The following is a 19,205-nucleotide window of genomic DNA, read 5'->3' on the forward strand; positions in this document are numbered from 1 at the left end:
TATGTTGTGTCTCACTTTTAAGAAGTCTGACTGATTCAGGATTGAACCCACAACATCTAAACCATTAAACAGCTGCTAAAGAGACTGAGCTACTGGACCAGGACAGTCATCACATAAGATATTAGCTTCAATAAAGCTCCCAGCAGCTCTGGCTTGAACATTAAAACCTTTGAGTAGCATAATTTAACACAGTGAGCCTCAAGGGTCAAACCTTTACCAAATGTTTTACATCTTAAATACAGCTGCTAACTTTAAAAACTGGCTGATCAAGTCAGGTTTGAACCCACAACCTTAAAACTTCAGGGTTGCTGTCAAACACAGTGAGCTAAAGCTTCACATAGCTGATTGGCTCTAGGTCGAACCCACAATTTCAATCTTCAGTCAGAAAGGTACCAAAAGGGTGGGTAACACCCCACTCCATGTAAAACTGTGTTGCTGGTCATCAGACTGGTGACACTGGGAGCTGCAGTGCAGACGAGATAACTGAAGCAGTAAATGAAGAAAATGTGTTTTAATGAAATGTTGAGTGTAACATTACATATTTTGTTTAAAATGAATCTTCACGTCAGTATTTGGCTTTAAAACTTCTTCCTGGCAACAGATTCAAACCTACAACCCCCCCAAAATTAATATCAATAATAAATATAAACAACAACAAAAATAAACAAATATATTCAAATTAAAACCTCACAAGCTAATCTGTCTCTCTCAGCTCTATAAAATCTTTCTTTCTTTCTCTCTCGTCTTCAGGACCAGTTTGAGTTCGCGCTGACGGCCGTCGCTGAGGAAGTCAACGCCATCCTCAAAGCTCTGCCCCAGTGAAACCAGTGAAACCAGCTTCCTGTCCGCTGACCCTGACCCCCCCCCACCCCCACCCCTTCCCCCTCCCCTCCTCTCGCACTCACACTCTTGTCTTACTCTGCCTTTTTCTCTCTACAATGATGACGATGATTATCATGATGAAGAATGAGGTTGTGATGCCTTGAAACATTAACGGTGATGTCACAATAAACAAACCTATCAGGTGACGTCAGGAAGGATTTACGCAGGCGCGGATCTGATTTTTAGGTATTTTGTGGAGCCGGTATGATGCGTTCAAGTGTATCAGGGATGTTTGGCTGCTCAAAAGTGTTGCATTCACAGGTAATCTGAACTATTTTACTAAAACACCTTGAGACAAACAGGTGATAAAGCTAAATGTGTGTTTTCCCAGCAGACTAACACACTCATAACTTGAAATTTCAAACTCCTCTGATGTTGCTTTCCCGCCTTTTTCCGAACCACCTGATAGCTTGGAGAATGAGCCTCAGACTATTTAAACATCAGATTTTTCTTCTACCTGTTGAAATCCAGCCTGAACGCCTGGTAGATATTTTCCAGTTGAAGCCAGATTGAAGCAGAAATTTGCTTTTTTTTTTCCCCGTCGTTTGTGGTTGAAGTTTGTTGTAAACTGTGCTGCTGTTGGGATCATCGTGTTTTTGTCTCAGAGAGGAAGCAACATGACTTAAAATGTATTTTAAAGCATCAAAAGGCTTTTTTAAAAGCTTAAATTGTTCTAAAATGATAATCTTGAGGGGGGAAAAAAGTATTAAATTTGTACTGATACTGATAAAGTGTAGATTTGCTGCTGGTTGTAACTTCCTGTCTTCTCCTCACATGACTAACGACATACAGCGTCCTTCTCTTCGTGTGCCATTCAGATCATTTTAAGTCTCTGGATATATTGTTGTTTACCTCACGCAAGTCAGAAAATGAAATAAAAAAAAGAAATGCTATTCTATGAAGAAAAAAACAAGCTATTTTGTAACTGTGAGAACCTTCAATAAATCTTTTCGTGTTTAAGTGCTGCAATCAGTCCGCGTGACTTCTGTGACTTTCTGTACTTTCAAATCCTGATTTTAAAACCTTTTAAGAAGCTTTTAGTAACTAAAGAAATTCTATGGTTGTTTAATTTACCGATATTATACATACATGTATCAAGTTTTATTATAGATTTAATATTTCCTTCTATTTCAAGTTTATTTTTGACTTAATATTCTTCAAATTTGGTTTGTTTGTTCAGTTTCAGGCCAAATTTTGTCGTTTTTTTTGTTACTTTTTATCCATTTCTTATCATAAGTTTTGAATATGGACACATTTTCTTTTTCAGAACAACCAGATCTGTTTGAAAATGAGGAAATATTTAATGTGAATAGTTGCATTAAAGACTTTTGAGGCAAAGGCAAAATTATACAATAGACTATATATGTATTTTTATTTAAACCACTATCATCAATGTATTTATTTTAGTAACATTGTATATAAATTTAGCAATTTTTATTATTAATTTAATATTTTCTCCTATTTCAAGTTTATTTTTTATTCAGGATTTATCTTTTTTTTCTTCGTTAGACTTCAGTCTCGACTATGAACTAAAAATGGAAAAAGTCAGACGTGACACTGATCCTTCTGACTTCAAAGAGGTCAAAGGTCAACACCTACTGTAGAGTGTAAATTATTAAAAACACAAGCAGATGAGATCATTTAAGACTAATGATGAACTAGAGGTTCTGACAGGGTTAACGGTTTATTTCTCTAGTTATTGATCGTCTTGTGCAGGTAAAAAGTGTAAAATAAAAGTGCAAGAGGGCAGTTTGGAATCAAGCTGCAACGATTGATCGATTGACAGGAAATTAATCAGCAACTATTTGTCATTTTTCAAACAAAAACACAGAATATTTTCAGGTTCCGGCTTCTCATTTGTGCCGATTTGCTGCTTTTCTTTAGTGAACTGAACATCTGAAGGTTTTACACTGTTAGTTAGACGTCACTGTGGTGTCTGAGGGACCATAAATGCATCTTTTCACTGTTTTTTTTTACATTTTCATAGATGATTAATCAGGATAAATCTCAACAGATTAATCGATAATGAAAATAATCTAGTTTGGAAGTTGATGGCGAGCTCTTGTTGGACTTGCATTTAGTTTTTTCTTGTTTATTTTGCTTTACTTGTCTACAGTTTTGTATCTCAGGATAAATGATTTTATCCAGAGCTGCAACAATTAGTCAATAAATATTTAATCAATTAATCCTTTCAGCCATTTTTTTAAGCAAAAATGCCCAGTACGTACTGGTTTCAGCTCCTCAAATGTGAAAATTTGAAGCATTTCTGTCATACATGCTGCATATCTTTACATGTTGGACTACTGATCAGACAAAACAATACATTTGAAGATGAGCACTTTGTTTCTAATTAATTGATAATGACAATAATCATTAAGTGCAGCCTTTACTTTAATGTAAACCTGAAATAATCCTGTGATGGAGGAACAATAATGTACGGATGTGAGTGCAGGAAGGTTTAGTTCAGGCTTTATCTCAAACAGGCCTCAACCGTTATCTCTTCATACATCCTGTTTCAGCTCTGCGTCATGTGATCTGTTGTTTTGGTCCTGACCTACAAAATAATATCCTGTTCTCTGCTATGTATTCCTGTGGGTTTAACCTAAAATTATCCAGCTGCTCCAGCATTTAGCCTGGTCCAGAATTAGACTAAACCCAAGATACATCACAATAGTTTCATAATGATCACTCAGCACCAAAGATTAAAGGTTTTATCCCCCTTGACCTACAGATTATATGTATATATATATATAAATAAAATGGACATTTAATCTGCATCTAGAGGAGCTGGCGTTGGCGTCAGCTGAGGTTTGTTCTGGTTTTACAATTTGTATGAAGCAAATCTGATTTTATAAGTGATATGCTGCAGTTTTAGAGACCTTTTTGTTTTAATATAAAACACCTTCTCATGACACAAATTGAAGACTTTGATTTCAGACTCAAATGTGCCATTCATACTTCTTCCTGATTCCAGTTATTTGCAGATAGTTTCCGTTTAAGACACTTAAACTAAAGTAAAAACACAGGACAAAGAATGACTTTATGTTCCTTTATTGGTTTGCATGAAAAACATGAGGCACTGAACTCAGGAATGTGCAGAATTTAAGAAGGAATGAGTCCCAATATTGCTGAGCCGTGAAACCCTTTTTGGAGTTGGTTTTCTTTGAGTGCGGCGGTCTTAAATGGAGCCACAGCAAGCTGTAGATGTTTGTGACCTAATACTCTTCACCTTCATCCTCCTCCCCGACGCTGTCAGTTCCCACCTCTTCGTAATCCTTCTCCAGGGCAGCCATGTCCTCTCTGGCCTCTGAGAACTCTCCCTCCTCCATTCCCTCTCCTACGTACCAGTGGACAAAGGCCCTCTTGGCGTACATCAGGTCAAACTTGTGGTCGAGACGAGCCCAGGCCTCGGCGATGGCGGTGGTGTTGCTCAGCATGCACACGGCCCTCTGCACCTTGGCCAGGTCTCCTCCAGGAACCACAGTGGGAGGCTGGTAGTTGATGCCCACCTTGAAGCCTGTGGGACACCAGTCCACAAACTGGATGGTGCGCTTGGTTTTGATGGTAGCGATGGCAGAGTTGACGTCTTTGGGCACAACGTCGCCACGGTACAGCAGACAGCAGGCCATGTACTTACCATGGCGAGGATCGCATTTCACCATCTGATTGGCTGGTTCGAAGCAGGCGTTGGTGATGTCAGCTACGGACAGCTGCTCATGATAGGCCTTCTCTGCTGAGATAACTGGGGCGTAGGTGGCCAGTGGGAAGTGGATACGAGGGTAGGGCACCAAGTTGGTCTGGAACTCTGTCAGGTCCACGTTCAAGGCGCCGTCGAAACGCAGGGAGGCGGTGATGGAGGAGACGATCTGTCCAATCAGCCTGTTGAGGTTGGTGTAGGTGGGACGCTCGATGTCAAGGTTTCTGCGGCAGATGTCGTAGATGGCCTCATTGTCCACCATGAAGGCGCAGTCAGAGTGCTCCAGGGTGGTGTGGGTGGTCAGGATGGAGTTGTAGGGCTCCACCACAGCTGTAGACACCTGGGGAGCTGGGTAAACTGCAAACTCAAGCTTGGACTTCTTGCCATAGTCGACAGAGAGACGCTCCATCAGCAGAGAGGTGAAGCCAGAGCCGGTTCCTCCTCCGAAGGAGTGGAAGATGAGGAAACCCTGGAGCCCTGTGCACTGGTCAGCCTGAAAGTTTAAGAAAGGGTGTTAAAATGTTGTAAAGTCAAGTCTCCCTGACTGAAAACGCTTCATCTCCAAAGTGGCTTATTAGTTTTGAGTGTATGATCTCACCAGTTTACGAGTCCTGTCAAGAACCAGGTCGATGATCTCCTTGCCGACTGTGTAGTGACCTCTGGCGTAGTTGTTGGCTGCATCTTCCTTTCCAGTGATCAGCTGCTCAGGGTGGAAGAGCTGGCGGTAGGTTCCTGTGCGGACTTCATCTGCAGAGCAATGAGAAATAATATTACTCCTATTGATCAATAATAAAAACATAAGTTTACACCAAATGTTTTTATAACATGTTGCGAGAGACATTTCTTGGCTTAAGTATCTGGGACATAAATTGGATACAAAGAAATCATCTCTACAGCATTTATTATTTGTATTTTTTTAGTGAAATCATTTTTACCAATGACAGTTGGCTCCAAGTCCACAAAGACAGCTCTGGGGACGTGTTTGCCAGCTCCAGTCTCGCTGAAGAAGGTGTTGAAGGAGTCATCTCCACCTCCGATGGTCTTGTCACTGGGCATCTGACCGTCCGGCTGGATACCGTGCTCCAGGCAGTAGAGCTCCCAGCAGGCATTGCCCATCTGGGCTCCGGCTTGGCCGACATGCATAGAAATACACTCACGCTGCAGAGAAAGACAGAAAGATCAGTTACCACATCATCCTAAAGGAAGCACAGTCAGTTATGTCATTCTGCACCATTAAGCGGATTTAAAATTTGTACTGGGAGGATGAGCAGTCATTTCTGCAGTCGTACAGCTGTTCATCTGCAGTGCCCTCAATGACCCAGATCACTCACTCACTCAGAGCCTCCATATAAGACTGTTGCTCATCATATGTTCTAGTTTCATTTTTAATTCTCAGCTAAAGTGATGAATGTGCCAATATCTGAGTTTTTAGAACAGCTAAGCATTTCTGATAAAAACTGAAATGTTTATGACACGTTCTCACTCACTACAGATGTTGGTCACTATTAAAAAATAAAAACAAAACAATTAAGCAGAGCTAAAACAATTTGATTAGGTGATCAACCTTTTTAATTGAATTAATCTGCAAATATTTTGATTACTGATTAACTGTTCCAGTCACTTATCAAGCAAAATTGCAAAATCATCTATGGCTGATGTCACCGTAATCTTGGATGTTAAGTTGACTGCAACTAATTGCTTTACATTTCAAGTTAACCTTTTAGTCTATGACTCCGGTTCTCAACCTTTTTGGTGTCAATGACCCCCTAATTGATACGCGTCAGGCTGGGACTGTATTTGATAAGATGTAGCCTCACAGATCCCCATCTGATAAGATTTAACCATTTCATATCCATCTATAGATTGGTAGATTAACAGAATCCCATGAATAAATCCTTCTTTGGGCCAGTTCTAGTCATAAGAATAATGGGGAATAATTTAATTTCACTATTTTAATGACTCCTGGAACCCATTCAAGGACCCCCAGGTTGAGAACCACTGGTCTATAAAATGTCCCAAAATTTTTTTTTTTTTTTTTTAAATTAAAAAAATATAACTTTGATGTTTAAATTAATGTTTTATAAATGTTCGATTTAAAATAAAAAGCAGAAAAAGCATCAGACCTCTTTTGACCTCTGTGAAGCTGGAACCAGAGATTTTTGCTTGCCTCAACTGAAACGATTTATTGATCATCTATAATGGCTGCCGATTAATTTTTATGACGACATGCTTTAGTGAATATCGGCGCACATGTAATATTTCGATCTTTTGTACTCTTGCAAAGGCTTTCAATATTGAATTAACTTGTACAAAATCCGCTTTCAAGGTAATCGAGCGGGAAGACTTCGTCAGTCCGTAGCCGCAGGGGATGACTTTCATGCGGCTTAATGATCATGTCTGCTGAGTCACAGACCGGGTTACTGCAGACCGGTGGCGGCTTAAATAAGTCTGCTCTCCCGCCCCTCCCAAACAGAGACGGAACAGCAGCAAAGGATCAGTGAAAAGCGCTCAACAGGGAGGGGAGGGAAGAAAAATCCATACCGGCAGGAAGCGGTATCCTCCCCACCCCCACCCTAACTTACTGCAACACCCTACCTTTGTGCTCCCATCACGGCCGGGGCGTTATCTGATGGCGCCGTCCAACTCTCCGCCTTAAAAATCCCCTCAAAGTATCAGTTCCTGCTTTAAAACGCACCTTAACGCGGGTACCTAAAGGTCTAACATCTGACTCTTTTTTTTGATAGTGTCATTTTTATGTTGGGAGAGTTTAAACGAGCTATTTTAACGGTTTAACAGTAATTTTCTATCACTTTTTTAAATTTGAAACTGCGCCAGTAGTTTGGCCTCGTTCCACGTCACGTAACATAACGTTCGCAGACACGCGGGATCAAAACCAGAACAGCCAACCGTCGGTTCTTATAGTACTAATACTTATATACTATTTAGGTCATTTTTCCAGGATAATACAGATTATTTGTAGCCTATTAACTATAAATTATCAAAATATATTAATCAGATGTTTAATCACGACGAATATGTATTTAATACAAAAACTGCGCTCTATTTCTTACAGTAACAGCTTGCTACCTTTTCCCCATAAATATAGCTGCCTAAATGAGCATTCTTAGATATTTTCACCATCCATACTCACCATTTTGGAATTATTTTTCTCCTTCTCGCCGACGTTGAAGTATCGGATGCAGAAGGCGGACTGTGATGAGGAAATGGAGGCAGTCGTATTTATAGTCTGTGGAGGGGGCGGAGCTAAAGCAGCGGTTTGAATCCCCTCTCGGCGGGAGCGAACGTTTCGCGGTGCTACCTTCAGGTCCAGCCCTGAATATTCCAGTATTTACCGATGTGAGCTGTATCTGATGGACGCTGCGAACGAAATTTTGACTGATTTGTCTTATCTTAGAGGCAGAGATGATCCTAGGCTCAGTTTGTGCCACATTTGAGACTTTTATATTGACGATTACTTTCAAATCACATAAATTCTATGGCACATGATGGCAACCAGAAAGCTAAGAAGTCCAGCTGCTTATGTTTTGAACCAAGATAGAGGAGTCACTCCGTGCTGCTTTATTTATGGCAAAAACAGACTACAGGCTACATTTTGCGGTAATTTCTTCTTAATAAAGAAATCTGAGTGCACTAACAGTCTTATTAGTGATAGCCGCAATTGAAAAGGACAATTTATGAGGAGTACTTGAATGCAGCATGACTCATGTAGGGAAGTACACTCACTGAAAGTATAATAAGATGTCCTCAAACGTCTTTCTGCTTTCTCTGCCAGTAACTACAGTCATTGTATACTCATTCATTTGGTTTCATTTATAATTCACGACTTAGTTAAACCTCATTATGAGGATATAACACATTTAACAGTGCCAAAACACATCAGTAAAAACGAGCAATAACACCTTTATGGGCTCTTCAGTTTTGCCATGTGGACTGCCATGTGGAGTGTATGTTGACTCTTCATGTGAAATTCTGTTCTGGTCAGTTAATATCGCAAAATTACACAGGATTATTTGGTAACAATTTTGTCATCAAGAACTTTACTTACATTTCAAATGATGAAAAGCTAAAACTATATATGAGTGACAAATGATAAGTCTTTGTTTATTCATCTGTTACTTCCTACTCCTAACACCATCAAAGAACCTAGGTGAGGTTTGTTGTTATATAAGGCATTGCACATGACTGTGAGGAGGAATTAAATGTTCAGTGTCTACACCAACAGAAACATCTCAGTTTATTGGTCCAAGACAAAGACACATAGGCAAAGTGATATCTGGACACCAAATTCATCTTTTTAGTCTCTAAATAATTACAAAAGTTCTGCTGTGCAACATAATTTTGCAGATCATTCAGGACTTGACTTAAAAATAAATATGTCAAATATAGAATAACACTCTAAAATGTGCATTTTCTAATTAGCATTTCTCAGCAACTCTGAAACTCTTCCTTGCCTTCTCTTGCTATACAATACAGCCTTACAGTGAGTGTACAATCTTAGAACAGAATCCTGTTGTTATACAGCATTGCACAGGAAGGAGACAAAGAACAGAAGGAATCTGAGTACCTACAGGGACAAAACATTTATTAGCATTTTAACAGAACTTCCAATCAGACCACAATGAAAAATAATCCTTAATATGTCATTAAATGTACTTTTACACAATCTTGATGCCATAGGGCAATGGACATGAATGGCATAAAAGCTTCAGTATTCTTCAAATAAAGGGGTTTTTGGGTCATCCAGCAGTAACTAAAACTCCCTTTCCTGCAGCAGAATTGGGGTGGAACAGGTTATATCTTTGCCTATGGATGTGGTTGGACAACCAATGTATGACCTAGTTTGTTTGGAGCATACTCAGACCTAAAAAGAACCCAATTAGTGTTGGTTTTGTTTGGTCATTTCACACTTAATATTCCTCCCCCTCTTCCTCTCCTTCATCCCCGATGCTGTCAGTTCCCACCTCTTCATAATCCTTCTCCAGTGCAGCCATGTCTTCTCTGGCCTCTGAGAACTCTCCCTCCTCCATCCCCTCTCCTACGTACCAGTGGACGAATGCCCTCTTGGCGTACATCAGGTCAAACTTGTGGTCGAGTCGAGCCCAGGCCTCGGCTATGGCGGTGGTGTTGCTCAGCATGCACACAGCCCTCTGCACCTTGGCCAGGTCTCCTCCAGGAACCACAGTGGGAGGCTGATAGTTGATGCCCACCTTGAAGCCTGTGGGGCACCAGTCCACAAACTGGATGGTGCGCTTTGTTTTGATGGTGGCGATGGCAGAGTTGACGTCTTTTGGCACCACATCACCACGGAATAACAGGCAGCAGGCCATGTACTTACCATGGCGAGGATCGCATTTCACCATCTGATTGGCCGGCTCGAAGCAGGCGTTGGTTATCTCTGCTACTGACAGCTGCTCATGATAGGCCTTCTCTGCTGAAATAACTGGGGCGTAGGTGGCCAGAGGGAAGTGGATACGTGGGTAGGGCACCAAGTTGGTCTGGAACTCTGTCAGGTCCACATTCAAGGCTCCATCGAAGCGCAGGGAGGCGGTGATGGAGGAGACAATCTGTCCAATCAGCCTGTTGAGGTTGGTGTAGGTGGGACGCTCGATGTCCAGGTTCCTGCGGCAGATGTCGTAGATGGCCTCGTTGTCCACCATGAAGGCACAATCAGAGTGCTCCAGGGTGGTGTGGGTGGTCAGGATGGAGTTGTAGGGCTCCACCACGGCTGTAGACACCTGGGGGGCTGGATAGATGGCAAACTCCAGCTTGGACTTCTTGCCATAGTCTACAGAGAGACGCTCCATCAGCAGAGAGGTGAAGCCAGAGCCTGTTCCTCCTCCAAAGGAGTGGAAGATGAGGAAACCCTGAAGCCCTGTGCACTGGTCAGCCTACAGGGAAAAAATAAACCTTAACGCCATTACTGATTACAATCTTAACTTAAATATTAAACTATTGTTAAGGCAATCTCACCAGTTTACGAATCCTGTCAAGAACCAGGTCGATGATCTCCTTGCCGATGGTGTAGTGACCTCGGGCGTAGTTGTTGGCTGCATCTTCCTTTCCGGTGATCAGCTGCTCAGGGTGGAAGAGCTGGCGGTAGGTTCCTGTGCGGACTTCATCTGTAATTGAAAAACATTGACAATACAATCAAAAGTTCACCTTTGGAGAGCCAGTTCCTCTGGTTTTGTATCCTGAATGGTAAGGATTGAGGTAAGAAAACGTAACAAGAAAATATCACTATTTGTTATCAGTTCAACTTTCAAAAAAACCCTATGAACTTACCGATGACCGTTGGCTCCAAGTCCACAAAGACAGCTCTGGGAACATGTTTGCCAGCTCCAGTCTCACTGAAGAAGGTGTTGAAGGAGTCATCTCCACCTCCAATGGTCTTGTCGCTGGGCATCTGACCGTCCGGCTGGATACCATGCTCCAGGCAGTAGAGCTCCCAGCATGCATTGCCTATCTGAGCTCCAGCTTGGCCAACGTGGACAGAGATACATTCACGCTGCAAGAACAAGTGGTTCAGATGTTGAAAATTACTTGCAAACTACTATTCTACCCTTCTTTAATTAAAGAAAACAATAACTACTACATGATTGGGTATCGGCCAGGTATAACCAACCCACTTAAAAAAACAGTTTATTTTTCATTGTCATTATAAATTAAGTGTTTCTGCTATCAGTTACATTTATTAAGTCATGGCAGGCCGACAACTCATGTTTAGGCACCGCAGCAATTTCAGACCTCATGTTACTTTACATAAAAATGTTCCCAATGTGTTCTATGTAATTAAGACATTGTGTTCAACCCAGCACTAAGGTGTATTTCCCAAAGAGAGGAGCTGCTACTTGATCCCTTAGACACCTAGTAACTGAGCTAATCTAGAGGGACTGCACCACTCAGCATACAGTATGTTCAAAATTAGTTGCTGGAACATTTTTAAAAAAGACATCCATGAGTGTGTCCCACATTTGGGAAGTAGAAAAAACATTGAAAATGTAAGGGTCATACTGTAAATTTATTGCAGAATTATATGATAAGATCATGTTTGCAGCTTTAAATTCTAGCAGGTGCCCAGTTTGCTTTTTACATCACACAGAAACAGAAGTGTTGTCACAAAAAGTCCCAAATACAAGTGCTAAACTTTATTTTTGTCAAACTGCCTCTTCAGCTATCATGACCAAACTCAGACCAATTAATATCACACAATATGTCCACATCTAGCTAATACTTCTATATTTCTGTGTTGTTGTTTTTTTTTTTATCTCCACATAACTCATGTATGGAGCTTAAACATAAGATAAAAGTGGTTCTCACCATGTTTTCGTCTCTTGAAGCAGTCCCTTGTTCACCTGAGATGAGTGGTTGGGGATGTTGTGTCAGGTACAAGTGCAGTAAGCTACTTTATAGCGCAGCATCACTAGGCAACAGACTGGCATGTTGTGGTAACTGGAGGAGCCGGAGAAGCAAACACCAGAGGAGGAAGAAGAGCACAAAAAAGAAAATCAACTGGTATGCTCCCCTGCACAGATCTAAGGAATAACGGCTGTTGTTACACTCATGAGTAACCACCAACAATAACCTGACTAGTTGTGAAATATGACACATACCCCTCTCTTCCAATTTCATGTTTTTACACTAAGGGCCTGTTAGCTTTTCTTGTGCAGAACAGTTTACAATAAGTGAGCAGATAGGGCTTCATATTGTTTCAGGACACTTCAGCAAGTTGGTGATGCTATACACATTTTTTTGCCTGATATTAGATCAAACTCATGATCTTCCATAAATAGGTTTTGTCTCCAAGGGAATTGCTTAGTTTAATTTCATAGAGCATTGTTCAAATTAAGAGTGGGCCCTGTTAACACTGCACATTTGCTAAGCTCACAGAGGAAAGAAAACGGATCCCTCCCCAGAGTGACCTGAATAGGCTTTTGTTACAGATCACTGTTGCATCACCACTTTGGTACAGATTCATTTGCTATGCAAAGATAGCCAGGCACCTAGGGAAAATATCAGAGCACACTTCTCTCAAAGACAGGTGACATTTGAGATCAACACAGCAGGTTACAGAGCACAGATGTGTGTGATGAATATTTCCACACAGTTTTATCACACTTGAAGGTTGTCTGCACTTTGCAAAGACAGAGAAAAGCAGCTTGGTGTTTGTATTGAGCTGGCTGGGTGCATGCAATACCTCAAGCTAGAGATTTACAAAGGATTATATATGGTGTGTTCATATGAGCAACTCCCAAGGAATTTCATCCACAAGAATGATTGTTTTTAGCAGACTTTCACCAGATACTGAAAAGGTATTTGTTGATCAAAATGCTCTAAAGAGCTCAATGATGCTGTTTCAGAGGCATTCCCTTCATGACAAGAGTGAAATGTTCATTTTTGGTTAAAAAACTATTGTGTCTCTATCAATTTACACCATTGTATGAGTTCAGATAGTTGTTAAATGTTTCACCTCTGCATCTGAAGGTAACCCTAGAGACATAATGAAAAACTGTGTGCAACTGCCAAGTAAGGACTGCCAGAACATGCTCCCATTTAGTTTCCCTAGTTACTCTTTCCTCAGGTCTTGTTTGCTCTCGGATGTCAGCTGATGTTCACAGGCAAAATAGTTGTTCAAAGAGGTGTGTGTGCATTGCATTCAGTGGCAAATACTCTTGTTGCTGGAGTACACACAGAGCTAGAGGGAGAAACTAATCATCAGCACACAATAGGGAGGCGTTGGTTACAACATTCCAGCTAGGACTCTCATTGTTACCAGACAGAATTTAGTTACCTCTCTGACACATTTTAAACCAGACAAATGCTTACAGTTATCTTTATTTTCTGTGTAATATTCTTGTTTTGCAGTGTAACATAAATGACGGACATTGGTGCACTTTTGCTACAGTTGAAATACAATCATATTTTAGTTGTGTGAATACTGAACATCCTTCTTTGATTATCCTCTCTAAACACTTTATTGTGATTGGGGTGAGTGCAATGGGATGATAGTCATTTAAGCAGGTCACAATGCTTTTCTTTGGGAAGGGCACAATGGTGGTGGACTTGAAGCAGGTGGGCACAGAAGCTTGTGTGAGTGACACATTATAAATGTCTGCCAACACATCAGTCAGCTCCGATGAGCAAACCCTGATTGCATGGCTGGGGATGTTGTCTGGGCCAGCTGCCTTCTGTGGGTTTATTCCCCTCAGAGCCTTACGCACATCCGCTGATGACACAGCGAGCGATGTGTTCTGTGTGCGCTCCGTGGCCAAAATCCCTCTCTGTCAGACGTTAATGAGGGCCTCGAAGCGAGCATAGTACTCATTCAGCTAACCTGGCAGTGTGGCTTGGCTGGTTGTGGCCCCCCTGCTCCTCTGCTGGTAATCTGTGATGTGTTGCAGGCATTGCCACATGCGCCAGGAATCTGGGGTGGAGTAGTATCCCTCCAGCTTCAATCTGTACTGTCTCTTGGCATCTTTGATTGATCTGCTCAGGTCATATCTGGCCTTTTTGTAGTCTTCAGCATTGTCTGAGACAAATGCAGTGGCGTGAGTGCATAGCATGGACCGAACTTTACAATTAATTCAGAGTTTTTGGTTTGGATATGTCTTGCAGCATTTTGTGGGAACAATGATCTCAATGCATGTGCTAATGTAGCATGTGCTAATGTTTCTGTGACCTAATACTCTTCGCCTTCATCTTCGTTAACAATTTTACTTACTGGAGGAGCTTGCTTGAGGAGTTGTCTGTAGGGTGGATAGAGGAACACTGAGATGTAGTCGGACTGTCCAAAGTGCTGCCACGGCACAGCCTTGTAGGCACCTCTCATGTTGTTGTAGACTTGGTTGAGAAAGTTACTCTCCCTCATCGGAAAGCTCACATGCTGATTGTACTTTGGGAGGATATTCTAAAGGTTGCGGTGGTTGAAATCACTGGCTACGATGAACACAGTGTTCGGGTGTGCAGTCTTAGGTAACTAACAAAATTTAGTTACCTCTCTAACACAATTTAACGCAAATAAACCAGAAAAATTCTTAGTTATCGTTATTTTCTGTGTAATATTCTTGTTTTGCAGTGTAAAATAAATGACCGACATTGGTGCAGTTTTGCTACAATTGAAATACAATCAGTTAGTTTGCAGATAGTTTCCGTTTAAGACACCTGAACTAAAGTAAACACAGGACAAAGAATGACTTTATGTTCTCTTATTAGTTTGCATGAAAAACATGAGGCACTAAACTCAGAGAGTGCAGAATTTAAAAAGGAATGATTCCAACATTGCTGAGCCATAAAACCCGAGTTGAGTGCGGTGGTCTGAAATGGAGCCACAGCAAGCTGTAGATGTTTGTGACCTAATACTCTTCACCTTCATCCTCCTCCCCAATGCTGTCAGTTCCCACCTCTTCATAATCCTTCTCCAGGGCAGCCATGTCCTCTCTGGCCTCTGAGAACTCTCCCTCCTCCATTCCCTCTCCTACGTACCAGTGGACAAAGGCCCTCTTGGCATACATCAGGTCAAATTTGTGGTTGAGTCGAGCCCAGGCCTCGGCGATGGCGGTGGTGTTGCTCAGCATGCACACGGCCCTCTGCACCTTGGCCAGGTCTCCTCCAGGAACCACAGTGGGAGGCTGATAGTTGATGCCCACCTTGAAGCCTGTGGGGCACCAGTCCACAAACTGGATGGTGCGCTTTGTTTTGATGGTGGCGATGGCAGAGTTGACGTCTTTGGGCACAATGTCGCCACGGTACAGCAGGCAGCAGGCCATGTACTTGCCATGACGAGGATCGCATTTCACCATCTGATTGGCCGGCTCGAAGCAGGCGTTGGTTATCTCTGCTACTGACAGCTGCTCATGATAGGCCTTCTCTGCTGAGATAACTGGGGCGTAGGTGGCCAGAGGGAAGTGGATACGAGGGTAGGGCACCAAGTTGGTCTGGAACTCTGTCAGGTCTACGTTCAAGGCTCCATCGAAGCGCAGGGAGGCTGTGATGGAGGAGACGATCTGTCCAATCAGCCTGTTGAGGTTGGTGTAGGTGGGACGCTCGATGTCCAGGTTCCTGCGGCAGATGTCGTAGATGGCCTCGTTGTCCACCATGAAGGCACAATCAGAGTGCTCCAGGGTGGTGTGGGTGGTCAGGATGGAGTTGTAGGGCTCCACCACAGCTGTAGACACCTGGGGAGCTGGGTAAACTGCAAACTCCAGCTTGGACTTCTTGCCGTAGTCTACAGAGAGACGCTCCATCAGCAGAGAGGTGAAGCCAGAGCCTGTTCCTCCTCCGAAGGAGTGGAAGATGAGGAAACCCTGGAGCCCTGTGCACTGGTCAGCCTACAGATAATCAAAAATTAGACAACAGAATCTTTAATCCATTCTTGATTATGCTCTGAACTGAAATGTGAAACTATTGCAGGAAATCTCACCAGTTTACGAATTCTATCAAGAACCAGGTCAATTAACTCCTTGCCGATGGTGTAATGACCTCGAGCGTAGTTGTTGGCTGCATCTTCCTTTCCAGTGATCAGCTGCTCAGGATGGAAGAGTTGGCGGTAGGTTCCTGTACGTACCTCATCTGTAATCAGAAAACACTAACCATACAGTCAGTGGTTCCCAAATACAGCCCAACATTGAATTTGCATCAGAAAATAATAATCTCACCAATGACAGTTGGCTCCAAGTCTACAAAGACAGCTCTGGGAACATGTTTGCCAGCTCCAGTCTCGCTGAAGAAGGTGTTGAAGGAGTCATCTCCACCTCCAATGGTCTTGTCACTGGGCATCTGACCGTCCGGCTGGATACCGTGCTCCAGGCAGTACAGCTCCCAGCATGCATTGCCCATCTGGACGCCAGCTTGACCAACATGGACAGAGAGGCATTCACGCTGGGGAAGTATAGAAATAGAGGTCATGTTGGATTGCAATAGATAAAAGAATGAAATTGCACATTTCAGTTTCTACTCATACTGAAGAAGAAAGCAAAACATTAAAGGTGTAAAACTGTTGAAGCTTACCATGATTACAATATCCTGCTGCTGATGTTGAGGATCTGCAGAAGGAACCTGCTGCTGACTGTCTCTCAAGAGTTCCCTGTTACTTATAGCTCCTTTAAACTCTATGGTAACAAGCCTTGTTGTTGATAAATGTTGGGTTAACCGGGTTTCGCAGAGGGGAGATAGCCAATAACTCAGCTGTGGAACACATTGTGCAAACATGCTTCGCCACACATCAATAACCCCTCGTCCTGCACCAAGATAATATATAACCCTGACCCCCACGTATGGTCGGGCATGTAGAACTCATTTAAGTCACAGGCAGCAAAGCAAACAGTGCATTGTTTTAGTGTTTGTGAAGTACACTGAGATTAATGAAGTCAAGGCTCTGAGGGGGACTGAGATCTCCATGGAGATCTACCAGAGCCTGTCAAGAAGATTGAGTGAAATCCCAAAATACTTGTATCGAGAAATAGTCTTTCTCGTAGGCAGTGAACAGATTAGTAATCTAATGCAGAATGCAGATTCAATGCTGCCATTTGTAGGGTTTAGGTTTAGGGGAACCAGGGGTGAACTGGACTTTTAGTAGGACAAGGAATTTAAGTAGCATTTAAAACATACAAAATACTTTAAGTAATACACAAATGCAAAATATACACAATGGGTCATAATCCCAGATTTGGAGGAGTAAAATGTCTTGTTTTGTCCTGTCCAACAATCCATAGCCCAAAGATATTCAGTTTACTATCAAAGAAGACCAAAGAAATCAGATCATATTCACATTTAAGATGCTGGAACCAGAAAATTAATCAAAACAATTAATCAATTTCAAAATAGTTGGCCATCAATCTTCTGTAGATCAAGTACATATTTAAATTACTATTTAAATAAACAATGGAAACCAAATATCATGATATGGTATTGAGTTTTGTATAGTTTGTGCAGGTCAGTAATATGAATTTGAATATGGAAACATAAACAAATGTGTTGACATAACTTTGATGTCCAAAACTCAAAGTCCAACCAAGTGGTGAGCTGTTGCACTGTTAGAAATGACTACAGTGCATTTTAAAAAAAACACACTACTGTTTTTCATCTACTCAACTACAAATTATATATATTTTACATTTTTGCAAACCATTTTTGAATGCATTCTATGCTGTTTTTAGACTTTCTGATGTATTTTCCTACTGTTTCAGGAATCCATATGTTCCATATGTTTCCATATGCTATATGCCATATAACATATCCACATTGCTATGAAAATCAGTTAGCCTACTCTTAAAACTTTCTTGCATTATGTAATCCATCACAGGAAACATCAAGTTTGATGTAAGTCATAGAGCTATGTTACTTTGACAAAAAAGCAATGCTGACTTAATGTTTACTGTGATGGATAAATAAAATTCAAGCAAGATTTAAGAGTTTGCTAAGTGATTTTCTTATGCATTCAAATCTCTAAATTGGTTAACAAAATGGTTAGTTGTATTGTAAAGTCTGTGTTATTTCTAATAAAGGCTAAAACATTCTGCTGTGGTCCTACAGTGGGTGGTTGGTAATGTTTCTGTTGACAATTTGATAACTAACAGACACTAAAAACGGGGGAAATTGGTTATGTTGCAACAGAATCTCATTATAATAAAACCTGTTTCCTCCTTCACTGCAGTTTGATCTATTGTTGCAGTAGAGGAAGTGGCCTCCTGCCTCCTCCCCCCCCTCTGCAGGGCCTGCCTGGGCTGCTCTGTTGTGTTTTCCACATGATTGGGTGTCCTGTTGTTACAGAAACAGTGAAGGTCACATTGCTGTTGCTAGTCTGAAGCTCAAAATGTCAGTGTCAATATGGATTTACAGAACAGTAATGCCTGTTGCCAGAGTGGCAGGAAGTTTATCAGCATGTTTGGGGACTGAAACTAAATTCATACACAGATCAAGTTCAGTGAAACCAGATTACATAATATAGATAACATTAAAACTAGGTTACATACAAAGTTCAATTTTTCTAAAGCTGGTTGTTTCCTAAAGGTTGTAATATTTTCCTAAGAAATAATCATAGTGTATATACTGTATTTACACAAGCAGAGGATCTGATGAGTGGTGAGCATGAATTAAAATTAACTTTAAATCAAATCCTACATTTCTAATGGTGATAAAGCAGCCATGTAAAACTGAGAACTAAATCCTGACCAAAATGCCACCTGCTGTCCTATTAGGGAACAACAACAGTGTTGTAAAGGCAGTAAAACTTTTTTTCACTTTGCTGATAGTCAACCTAATTATTAGTTTGGGTGTAAAAGTGAAAATTAAAAATTATTTCACATTAAAATGTTCATATGTTAAGTTCAAATTCAACTGTATCAACAAAAAATATATAATAAATAAATAATATATAAAAACAAATAATATATAGGCTTGCTTGATATACTGTATAACCAGTTTTTGATGCTCATGAAAAGATGTGACAAGTTTAATGTATGTCATTCAGTATATTACAGTGACCACATTGTCTAAAATGTTAATAATTTTATTCAAAAATGAAATATCCATCTATATGAAACATGTCACTCTTAATCAGTAGAATCAAAATAAAGTGAAAAGGTGGGACACATCACACAGTGACACAGCA

At 41.2% G+C, this 19,205-nt stretch overlaps 4 protein-coding genes across 8 annotated transcripts in view; 1 reads left to right on the plus strand and 3 right to left on the minus strand.

Moving 5' to 3' along the window:
* ptprnb (protein tyrosine phosphatase receptor type Nb) overlaps window positions 1-1,842 on the plus strand; it is a 41,728-nt gene extending 39,886 nt beyond the window's left edge. For all 5 annotated transcript variants that reach the window (XM_067582662.1, XM_067582664.1, XM_067582665.1 and 2 more), the window contains one exon: window positions 751-1,842. In XM_067582662.1, coding sequence (XP_067438763.1) covers window positions 751-822 — 72 coding nt within the window. In that variant the 3' untranslated portion in view covers window positions 823-1,842. The remainder of the gene's footprint in view (window positions 1-750) is intronic.
* A 2,075-nt stretch (window positions 1,843-3,917) lies between these two features.
* On the minus strand, window positions 3,918-7,839 carry LOC137176768 (tubulin alpha chain-like). The gene is made up of 4 exons (XM_067582682.1): window positions 7,731-7,839; window positions 5,515-5,737; window positions 5,178-5,326; window positions 3,918-5,072 (listed from the first exon to the last, which is right to left on the minus strand). Exons 1-4 carry the CDS (start codon window positions 7,731-7,733, stop codon window positions 4,098-4,100), a joined length of 1,350 nt encoding a protein of 449 aa, XP_067438783.1. The 5' UTR covers window positions 7,734-7,839; the 3' UTR covers window positions 3,918-4,097.
* Window positions 7,840-8,811: 972 nt separating this feature from the next.
* On the minus strand, window positions 8,812-11,998 carry LOC137176767 (tubulin alpha-1A chain-like). The gene is made up of 4 exons (XM_067582681.1): window positions 11,918-11,998; window positions 10,883-11,105; window positions 10,571-10,719; window positions 8,812-10,488 (listed from the first exon to the last, which is right to left on the minus strand). Exons 1-4 carry the CDS (start codon window positions 11,918-11,920, stop codon window positions 9,508-9,510), a joined length of 1,356 nt encoding a protein of 451 aa, XP_067438782.1. The 5' UTR covers window positions 11,921-11,998; the 3' UTR covers window positions 8,812-9,507.
* Window positions 11,999-14,897: 2,899 nt separating this feature from the next.
* Window positions 14,898-16,516, minus strand: LOC137176766 (tubulin alpha-1C chain-like). The gene is made up of 3 exons (XM_067582680.1): window positions 16,252-16,516; window positions 16,017-16,165; window positions 14,898-15,924 (listed from the first exon to the last, which is right to left on the minus strand). Exons 1-3 carry the CDS (start codon window positions 16,499-16,501, stop codon window positions 14,950-14,952), a joined length of 1,374 nt encoding a protein of 457 aa, XP_067438781.1. The 5' UTR covers window positions 16,502-16,516; the 3' UTR covers window positions 14,898-14,949.
* Between the last annotated feature and the right edge of the window lie 2,689 nt (window positions 16,517-19,205).

This window comes from Thunnus thynnus, chromosome 24 (genome assembly GCF_963924715.1).
Source record: "Thunnus thynnus chromosome 24, fThuThy2.1, whole genome shotgun sequence".
NCBI classification, from domain to species: domain Eukaryota; kingdom Metazoa; phylum Chordata; class Actinopteri; order Scombriformes; family Scombridae; genus Thunnus; species Thunnus thynnus.